Source organism: Primulina huaijiensis, chromosome 16 (genome assembly GCF_012295235.1).
Source record: "Primulina huaijiensis isolate GDHJ02 chromosome 16, ASM1229523v2, whole genome shotgun sequence".
NCBI classification, from domain to species: domain Eukaryota; kingdom Viridiplantae; phylum Streptophyta; class Magnoliopsida; order Lamiales; family Gesneriaceae; genus Primulina; species Primulina huaijiensis.
In genome coordinates, this window is record NC_133321.1 from 14,739,459 (window position 1) to 14,750,309 (window position 10,851).

The window sequence follows — 10,851 nt, forward strand, 5'->3', positions numbered from 1 at the left end:
CTTTAAAAAACGTTAAATTATTAATTTTTAAAAGTTTTTTTAACCTAATTGAAACAGGGGGAATGTTGGTCGTTCCCGAGTCTCCATGGAAACCCAACCTGTGACGACACGCTGAAGGGGAGAAAGAAATTGATTGATTGAATTAATTAATTAATTAATTAATCATTATGATGAAAATTTCAGGCAGTGGATAGCACAAAGTGATCGGATTCAATCGAGACTCGCCTTTTGTGATGTGTATTTGTTCATAATTTGCGAAATTAATGATGGACTCGGATAAGGTTCGTGTGAAGCGGAAAACCCTTGAGATGGTGCTTCAGCAATGTCAGATTGCAATCCAACAACTCGCTTCTGGCTGTGATGATGATGATGATGATGATGATGATGATGGGAGAGAGGACGATTGTGAGCTCGATAGTGTTCCTCAAGACTCCACGGGCACCTCCTCTAACCCTGCTTACTGCGACACCGACACGCCGGAGGTAAAGGGACTTGCTTTAAGTATTATGGGATTTTCATTCATATGTAGCTATATAGTGATGCTGACCTTAAAAAGTTCCAATTTTTAGGATAATTAAAAAAGAAAAATGTAAGGTTTATGCCATCTTTGATGACTGGTGGATTTGGGCAGAGCGGATCATGAGAATTTTTTATTTAGTTGGAACAGAACTCGTAGTTTTATAAAATTTTAAAGATTTTTTATTTGAAAAACACCCGTTTTGCTTCTCCTTGTTGATCCAGGTTCTTTTATTGTTGTTATTATCTTTTTTATCCTTGGAAAATTGACTTCTTTAAATTAGCTTTCTGATTTTGATTCCCATTATAAGGATATGAAGAGTTCTCTAAAGTCCATACAATGTGTAATGTTTGTTGCAGTTTTATGATGTGTTGAAATCTAGACTTGAATGTCCTGATTTCCTCAAGAAACTAGAAAAGGCGTCGCTTCCACAAAATATGACTGGTATGAATAAAAATTGCTTCTCAGACACATGTAGGCAGTTTTTTACGTTCTTTTTCAGACCAGTGGATTGAAATAGGATGATTTTATATGATAACATGAACAAGATTCGTGGAAGGGTGATGAGATCTTAATCTATTTTTCACCTTTACAAATATAATTTTGACTGTAACTTAGGTTTACATTGTATATGATGCAGAGGAAAGCAGTTCCTGGGACATGATCAGCGAAAATGATCTTTGGGAAAGTGGAAATGTTGAGTTAGACTCAGAAGATTATGTCTTAGTTAGTCAAGAAGATATAATGGAGGGTATTGCGGCCTTCATGGCTGCATATCTATCGTCTCTTAAACAAACTAAGGTGATGATAAGTTTCTTGTTACTTACCCTCAAATCAATCATCACATGACAATTTGATCCAACTTTGTTACATACAGAATCCTCTTTAACTAAGATTTATGTACTTGGTCGCAGTCCACTGAAGTCCATGTACTGTGTACCCTGTATTGTTTGAGATGTTTTAATTGAGCCTACAGAGTCACTTTATTTATTGATTTGAAGGTTATCGACGCTCAACTCCATGAATGAGCTCAATTTGATCTCATTGATTTTGGTTGATTGACTTCTGACATTAATCAAGCCGCTTTAAATATTTTCTTTTCGATTTCTTAATTTCTAATGGGTTTTACTCTAATTAATTCATTTTAATCATCTAAATGGTTGAACTCGTGATGCTAGGAACCCCGTGGATCAACTTGAGCACTATGATATTTCTCAGAGTTTCGACTAATGTTTAGTTTTGCTGACCTTTTTACTTTATTCAATTGTATATGTGCATCTACTCCCTTTATGATTGGTGTACTTGCGATTCTTGAAGTAAAATGTCTGACTGTTGATTGATAACTGACCACATGCACAAGGTTTAGTGGTATAATCAATTTTGTGGCAGGAGCATGCATGTATTCCAAGGATTAAGGTACAACAGTACAAGTAAAGTAATTTGAATTCACTCTCAGCTCTATTTATATTAGAAGATCTTTCACTGAATCACTAGGCCATCTGAGGTCAGGCAATTGTACATTCTGAATATACAAAATTTAACTTGTTTTTTAACAATTTATGATTCTTACCCAATTATATCTGTGTGTTACAAAAGTAAGAATTGTATTATATTTATTATCTGATTCCAGTTTTTCATTTCTACTTGATACGGCTGGCATAAACTTTCCTTTTTATATTATTTTACCTTTGCAGCAGAATTAGAGTGGCTAGATGTAAACTACCATAAACTATAGAACCTTAAGTTGCATACCTAGGATTCAATCCTTCTCTGCTGATAAATGTGGATGTTTCTCATGCAGAATGTTAGCAGAAGGACTCTATGCTTTGTTAGCTTTTGCAGTGTTAGTTTAGTTGTTGAGTTTCATAATCACTTGTTTTCTTGCTTTCCAGTTTCCTATTCTTTTTGCTGCATGTGGCTCTTATCCTTTCAGATGGTTTTTCTAAAAAAAAGTTATTTGCTAATATGATTTGCAGGATTTGACACCCAATCAGCTTCAAGAGGGTGGGTCCAACTATTTTTTTTCCCACGTCATGTTTTGGAAACTGAGTAGAGAAAAAATTGCATTTTTAGCCAATTCAACACTGTTTGTTCTTTATTGAATTTTGTAATCGGAGATAATGTCTAAGGGGTGTAAAATGTTGTGAAATTGATTTCAGTGCTTAGCAAGACATTCTCTATCAAAAAGAAGAAGGGCAAGCTTAGGAAGGCATTCGATGGAACAAAAGTTATCTACAATGTAGCATCTTGGGGAGCTACAGCAATTGGGTTAGTTACCTTGAGCAAATTAGCAAACTCACAATGTTGTTTCCCTGCAGATTACTATTATAACATGGCGTTTTAGGAACCATTAGTTCTATTATTAGGGCGATGACACATTGTTTAACAGCCAGTCTAACTTTGCACAAGCAACTTCCTTTTTTTTCTACTGATAATCTGATGACCTAAATAAAGAACTTATGCTATATTTTGTAAAAATCCTTGGGGTTTAGCGTGCGAAAGAAAATGAAAATCCCGTAATATCCTTTGAGGTATTCCTGTTCTTGGTTCCTCCAGGTTTTTACACTTCTATCATTCTATGTTGTTTCGTGCCGAATATGAATACAGACTTCAGGTCTTTCGTATCATTTGTCTTGAATTTTGTAATGTCTAATCTGGCCTTCTAACTCGTACAATGATTTCCTTCTCGGCATGAGACAGAATATATCAAAACCCAGCCCTTTTGAGGGCTGCCTCTGCAGCATTCTGGACTTCTTGTCATGTTATTTCAAAGCTCTTCTGAACCGCACCAGTGACTTCGGAATTGCCTATGCGCTTGAGGACAAACTATCTGGCTTCTCTCGTTTCCTTGTAACATAATCGACATATTCTCTGTTCTTTTTACCCTGTAAATAATTATTTGATGTGATCCATATGCACTCATGTCTCTGTTATTGGATTTTGTAAATGTGTTTCACTTATTGAACTTTTTTATGGTTATGATTCGTGTAACAAATGATTTCAGAATCAGAATTGATAGTTCACTGGCCGTTTTCATGGACGCTGGTTGGAAAAATGAAAATAATACAAAGTGATAAGCACGAAGTAGATATTACAATTATAAATTCTGTGTGATCCACGGGTGAGGCTAATACCCGGTGGAGTACAGCCCTTGGATTCATGTGGGACGTGCAATGATCCAAGGATTGTGTTGTACTTTTTAATAGATCTTCAGGTGCAGCATAGATTAATCAATTGATACTCAATTTTCCAGCCTACAAACGGCAATTGAAGCTTCGCCAATGGGACATTATTTCCTATAACAATGTCATGGTTAAATGAAAATATTCAACATATTTTTCACCAAAGTCTCAAATTTGAAACAATATTTTAAATTCGATATCTAATAATAAAAAATTTCTCCCGCAGTTAAAAAAAATATAATAATTCAAAGCGTGTTGATTCGAACCCCAATCCCACCTTCAATTGAAAATTATAATTAAAAAAAAATGATTAGTCATATATGATGCAAAGATAAAATTATATTCTCAATTATTGTATTTATGTTCAAAAATTTACTTATAGTTTGATGGAAATTAAATCTCTATAGATATCAGTTGACAATGACAGTGTAAGATAATGATAGATTAGCAATACTTATATTATTTGAAGACGTGACTTCAGATTTTATCGGTTGCTCGGTGAAGGAATATATATAATTACTCAATAAGGTATGCACAATTATAAATCCAAATGTTAATTTCCAAATTTACTTATTATTAAACCGTCCAATTAAAATATATTATAACATAAACCAGATGAAAAATTTTCATTGCTCTTGACAACCCAATCAAGGAAGATCATGTATTTCTTTTCAAGCTGGATCAAGAAATTGATAAACAGAAGAAAAAAAAAACCTTTATCTATATTATTAGTGAAAGGCTTCCAAAGGCCGTTGCCAGAAATCTTCAAAACAAAAATGGCTATAAAGCAAGAGAACGTGCTTTTTCCTAATCATAAAAAGAGTAATAATTAAAAAAAAAAAAATCTATTAATTACTTACTGGGTCTGGGTCTGGGTCTGGGTTTGGCCCGAGAACTTAACTCGACCCATATTTTTTGTTGGGATATAGGTGGGTGTGATTTCTTTGTACAGTGTGTGAATCATCCACCATGATCTCACAATTCTTCGTGCTTTCTCAGAGAGGAGACAGCATCGTCTTTCGCGACTGTCAGTGGCACAATTCTGCTTCGATTTTTTATGTTTTTATTATGTAATGCAGCGTCTGATTGCTTTCGTTATCTCCAGTTTTCAGTTGTGTCGAATTTGCATTGAATTTTCGATTTAAGCTTTTTTTTCTTGTCGGGATTCAGTCCCCCGTACAAAAGAAAATTTGGTCAACTTTACTAAGGATGAGATAAACAAGAAGAACATTTTCCCCCCCTTTGTATTTTAAGATTTGGCTGTGTTTAGTTTATATTTTATAATGTTCCAATTTCGCAGATCGAGGTGATGTGCAGAAGGGGAGTGCAGAGATATTTTTCCGTAAAGTTAAGTTCTGGAAAGAAGATGGCAAGGAGGAGGAAGCACCCCCTGTCTTTGTGAGTATTTACATTTAATAGCCACCCATGCTACTGCCACTTCATTGGTAATTCCATTGTTTTGAGAAGTTGATGTCTCATGCATTGCTCTTGTCTTGTTTTTTCATTTATTTAGGATTGGGCAGTTGTAAATAGTGTTTTTGACTCGCTTTAATTGTTTAGCTGTGGTGAACTGCATAATGTCCTTCAAATGACATGCATTCTATTAATGATTCCACTAATGAATTGGATACTTATTCCATATCATGTCTTTGTTAATAGAATCTGGATGGTGTGAACTACTTCCATGTGAAGGTGGTTGGCCTATTATTTGTCGCAACCACAAGGACCAACTTCTCACCTTCCTTTGCCTTGGAGCTTCTGCAGAGGATTGCACGTGTCATCAAAGATTACCTTGGTGTTCTGAATGAAGAATCATTACGAAAAAATTTTGTGCTCGTGTATGAGCTGCTGGATGAAGTTGTAGTAAGTATCATTCAAAATTCAGAATATTTTAATGTTACATTTCAAAGGAAATGCACTATACTTTGTTCTCTACAGCCAGGTTGCATTCATCTATCTTTTAGTAACTTTCCTTTTAGAACATTTTATCAGGTGACTGAGACTGCATCCGCTTTATCCTTTATTTAGTACTGATCTCGAGTAAATTGTGTAATAATTTCTGATGATTCTTCGTGCATTCATAACATCACATCAGGTTCTTCTTGATGTTTTTTTGTTTTTTATATGGCCATATGTATTTTTAAATTTCAGGATTTTGGTTATGTTCAAACAACATCTACTGAAGTCTTGAAGTCTTATGTATTCAACGAACCAATTGTGGTTGATGCTGCACGCTTACCACCTCTTGGCCCTGCAGCCTTGTTTATGGTAGTACATCGTATTTCTAAAGATAGAATTTGCCAATTAGCTTAATTTCTGGTTAGTTTTCCTTTGTTAGGCCTTTGTAAGCATTTTGATTTTGCCTGATTGAGTCTTCTGCCTTGATGGCACAACTTTAATTCTTGCAGCAAGGGACTAAAAGGATGCCGGGAACTGCTGTAACAAAATCTGTTGTGGCACATGAACCTGGGGGTAGAAAGAGGGAGGAAATATTTGTCGACGTAATGGAGAAAATAAGTGTTACATTTAGCTCTAGTGTAAGTGATGCTTTATTTCATTGAATCGCTATGTTCATCCATCTAAGTTTTACTATTAGATTCTTCACCTGAAACCCCAATTCAATCATTATCTGAGCATTTCTACGGTGTTCTGAAGATTAAGGAATGAAATCATTTCGCTGTAAGTTTTTAAATAACTTGCCAGTTTTGACGACATATTTTTCTTTGGATGAGATGAACTGTCAGCCTATTATCATGATCTGACAGAATGAATTAGGTAATTGATTTACTTTCATGTTGGGGTAGTGTACATGAGATCCACCTTGACATTTGAAAAGGACTATGTCCCTTCCTGAATCTAGAATTGGTACTTAGGGAGAAAAAAACCAAGCTTCTAGCTTCCCAGGGAAAGAAACATAAGGGAGCAATCCTGTGCTGCTTGATCCTTGTTCATTTCATTACATTGGATAGTTGTTTTCATGTATCATGTTTGTTGTTAAAGATTAAATTTTTTTTGATAAGAAACATAACAATATTATTAATATGAGAAATTTACATGTTAAAGATTGAATTTAATCCACAATTGATGAAACTAATGCTGAATAGGGATATATATCGACTTCTGAAATTGATGGCACCATTCAAATGAAGAGTTATCTAACTGGAAATCCAGAAATCAAATTAGCTCTTAATGAAGATCTGAGCATTGGAAGAAGCGGCATTTCAAATTATGGTAATCTCCTTGTTGCTTTATCAGGCTTTCAACCGTGTTTCTCTTTTAACTAGGAAATATATGCTTGCTGAATAGGCTATGGTAGCTCTCTGGGGGCAGGACCAGTTATTTTGGATGACTGTAATTTCCATGAATCTGTACATCTGGGTAGTTTTGATGTTGACAGAACATTGTCCCTGGTGAGTAATACAGGATGGTTTGATAATATTCCAATCATTCATAAGGTCTTTTGAGGTCTTTTCCATGTTAAAATATTACCGTTTGATATTTTTTTGTGTGCCAGGTTCCACCAGACGGGGAATTTCCTGTCATGAATTATCGTATCACCCAGGAATTCAAGCCCCCCTTTACTATTAACACCTTAATTGAAGAAGCTGGATCACTCAAGGTAGGTAGCGTCTTGACCGTCAGAGTTTCTTTTCAGTGTTAAAAATTTAGATTGAGATTAGAACATGTGAACTGAATTGAGGATAAAGGATAGCCCTGTTTCTTGGTTTCTTTTATAAACTCTCATTTCTTTAATGTTAAATGCATAAATCAATTGCAATACCGTGTAAGCAGGGATCCCACTTCACATTTTCTTCTCTTGCTATTTTAGGCTGAAGTGATTTTGAAAATCCGAGCTGAGTTTCCTTCAAAAACCACTGCCAACACAGTTTTGATAGAGATGCCATTGCCAACATGTACAACCAGGTAAAGTTCATTTGGTTTCACCTTCATTAATATGTTTTTTTAAATGATTACTCATTTTAGGATCAAATACCTCCATCAGGCCTGTGTGTTTTCATGGTTTGCATGAGTATACGAAAGAGGTGCTAGGCTCATTGTGGTGGTTAGAAGACACCTCTGATTGTTCACCTCAAAGCGTGGGGCATTGGGGTTTAAGGTCGTCAGATAATAGTCTAGTTATAGATCGAGCACGAGCATTAGATTCATTGACTTGGTGTTCTATCCCCACCAGAATCAGAAAAATGGTGGTAATGGGCTAGCCGACGATGATCATTGTTGGTCATGAGATGATTACTTCTTAAACACTTAGCGTTATGTTGCTAAAGCACTAACATGAATTATAGATCATAAATTTGAGTTCAGCTCTCAGCTTTCTACCATTATGGGAATTGAAGACATTGTTACTGAACACTTGCCTAGCTTAAGTTCTCGCAATTAATCAATGAGCATTTGTCCTTTACTATTTCAGATTATTTACCTCTTTTATATGGTATACTGAACAGTTTATCGTTTTTCAATCGCGTTTAGAGTTAATTTTGATTTGGAAGCTGGAGTAGTTGGACAAACCGCTGATTTCAAGGAATCACACAGGAAACTTGAATGGAATGTGAAGAAGGTAGAATCTCATTCTAGCGCAGACAGCACAAAAAAGCACGAGTTCAGTTTCTTTCGTCACCTTTATATATTTTGCCACTGTTGCTGATAATATTTCATATTAAACAGTTTGTCGGTGGGTCAGAGCACACCCTACGTGCAAAATTAAATTTTTCGCAGGAGTTGCATGGTATGATCATGATTTGGAAATTGTAGTCCAACTCCATCCCTCGATCTGATAATTTATTTCTTTGTGTTTTACCGGTGAATGTTTTCCATATTTACGTTCATATTGCTTGATAACACAGGAAATATCACTAAAGAAGCTGGACCTGTGAGCATGAGCTTCACTATACCTATGTATAATCCTTCCGGACTGGAGGTAAAGCTGGGGGTGCGCCTTCATTTTGATTTTGAATATGGTGCACTTAAATATCTTGATATTAAATTTGACCAGTAAAACATGTCATATTCGGCTTTAATCCTCTCAAGGATCGACCTTCTAACCAAAAGCATGATTACGCTATCTATAAGGGATTGGAGGACTTTTCGCAATCCACTATTCTATCTTGCCTCGATACCGACCTACTGCACTAATATTTACATATATTCTAAGACGACAGTACAGTGTACCTTACATAAATTTTGATGGCGTCTTTCATTTACGTAGGTGAAGTATTTACAGATAGCGAAGAAGAGCAAAGCACACAACCCCTATCGGTGGGTGAGATACGTCACTCAAGCCAATTCTTATGTTGCTCGAATATAATCGCAGTCGGTGAATTTTCCCTTGTATGTTTGCTTTCAATCTCAATGTCTTTACTGTTAAAGTAACAGTGAAGGTTCTGGTTTTTTTGAGCTTGTAATGGTAAAAATTTTCACGTTTTACTCGATTGAATTTTTTTCAGCCACCTTTATTGTCCGCTGATATAAATGATTTTTGATATGTAACCAAAATATGATGTTTAAAGAGTAAAAGATGTCCTCTCCTATTTCTTTGTTAATATTATTTTTATTATATTATGGCAGGGTCATCGACAGATCGCAATAATGAACTTGTGATTGTAAATCCGAGTAAATTAATTATTTGCGAAAAAAAATATTATATATGAAGAAAATAATGGGAGAGGAAATAAAGAAGGTCGAATATGTGTGACGGGTTGAACAGGTTTTCTTGGATCATAAGGCTCCTTGAAGATGCCTATTATGTCAATGCCACTGTGAGGATGGATCCAGGTCTTTAGTCCATAAAAATTGCATTTTTTTGTCTCATTATTATATAATATTTATGATTTTAATAGTTTATATGCAGTTTCTTTTTATCTTTCTGTTTCTATTTTTATGTTTCTATTTTTAAAAGTATAACTCAGTAACATGTACATATTAAACTCTAAAACTGTAGACATGAACAATGTTGGCAAGTTGAATGTAAATACAAATTGTTTATTTTCTGCATATTTAATTATGAGCTTGGAAGCCATTCAAGATTCACATTTGTCAAATTTGAAGACAAATGCAATTAAATATTGGCTTTTCGTGTTCACAAGTAAGGGGAGCTCCTCTATCAGTTGAATGCCTCTCAAATTAACAGTTTTTTATTCTCCCATTTTATAGCATTTAAGCGTGTAATTCTATAGTATTTATGAGCTGTTTGTTCTCATGTAGTAAGAGAGTGCGTTTTTTTGGAAACACAGTGAGTGATTGTACACCATAAAATATTATAGTGAACTTCTTTTCATCTTGTCCGTGATTTTTACTTTAACAATTTTTAGAGAATTTTCACGTAAATCTCGATATCCAATTTTATTCTTTATTTTTATATTTTTATCTCAGGACGTTGCACTGATACTAACATACAAGAACGTGTCTATAGAACATAACAAGTTAGTTAACTTCGTTTCTTTGGATAAATGCTTACAAAATGTTTTTTACAAATAATTACAAAAGGTTTGGGTACAATAATAGTTTATGTTGGATAGAACAATCGAGACGTGGTGTTTGAGCGGTTTTATTGTTTAAAATATTTGAGTTGCACAATTACCACCAGCTATAACTTCTGGTAAAGCGGCAAGCGTTCAGCCCTTTAATTGATGTAAGAGCTAATGTCACGAGCTCAATTTCCATTGATTGCAAGAATTGAAATTATTGAGACGGAGATGTTGTGTGCAATAATTGTTCATGTTGGGTAGAACAATAAAAACGTGATGTTTGAGCTGCTATACTGTTTAAAATATTTGAGTTACACTATTACCATCAGCTATAGTTTTTGGTAAAACATCTAGCACTCGGTCCTATAAAAGTTTTAAAAGTTGTTTTAAGAATAAATATATATTTGAATAACTATTTTATAAAAACATTTTTTATAACTAAAAACAATTAAGAAGATGTTTACACAACCATTCTATAAAAACTTTTCAATTATATATTTTTCTATTTTTTTTGTGATTTATTACTGGTCGACCCACATTTTTTTTAATTTTAAAAACATAGAAAAAATATCAATCAGTTATTCTTTAAAAATTATACTTTGAAAACAATTTTTAAATAACATTTTCATAAAAAAGTTACAATTTTTTTTCCAAATATATGTTTAAATTT

General features: G+C 34.3%; 2 protein-coding genes across 4 annotated transcripts; both read left to right on the forward strand.

Annotated features, from left to right (window-relative positions):
* The first annotated feature begins 41 nt into the window (after positions 1–41).
* LOC140961881 (uncharacterized) lies at positions 42–3,496 on the forward strand. The gene is made up of 6 exons (XM_073420644.1): positions 42–482; positions 877–961; positions 1,158–1,318; positions 2,494–2,521; positions 2,677–2,785; positions 3,218–3,496. Exons 1-6 carry the CDS (start codon positions 264–266, stop codon positions 3,297–3,299), a joined length of 684 nt encoding a protein of 227 aa, XP_073276745.1. The 5' UTR covers positions 42–263; the 3' UTR covers positions 3,300–3,496.
* Positions 3,497–4,587: 1,091 nt separating this feature from the next.
* LOC140960802 (AP-4 complex subunit mu-like) lies at positions 4,588–9,241 on the forward strand. 3 transcript variants are annotated; one of them, XM_073419082.1, is made up of 13 exons: positions 4,588–4,726; positions 5,000–5,097; positions 5,359–5,562; positions 5,851–5,967; positions 6,108–6,236; positions 6,804–6,924; positions 7,006–7,109; positions 7,214–7,318; positions 7,529–7,623; positions 8,188–8,275; positions 8,383–8,443; positions 8,562–8,635; positions 8,924–9,241. In XM_073419082.1, the coding sequence occupies exons 1-13, from the start codon at positions 4,669–4,671 to the stop codon at positions 9,020–9,022; spliced, it is 1,353 nt and encodes a 450-aa protein (XP_073275183.1). In that variant the 5' UTR covers positions 4,588–4,668; the 3' UTR covers positions 9,023–9,241. The 3 variants fall into 3 exon arrangements, with proteins under 3 accessions (XP_073275183.1, XP_073275182.1, XP_073275184.1); XM_073419081.1 differs by having other exon boundaries at positions 6,804–6,930; positions 8,924–9,239; XM_073419083.1 differs by having other exon boundaries at positions 4,666–4,769; positions 6,804–6,930; positions 8,924–9,240.
* Positions 9,242–10,851: the final 1,610 nt, after the last annotated feature.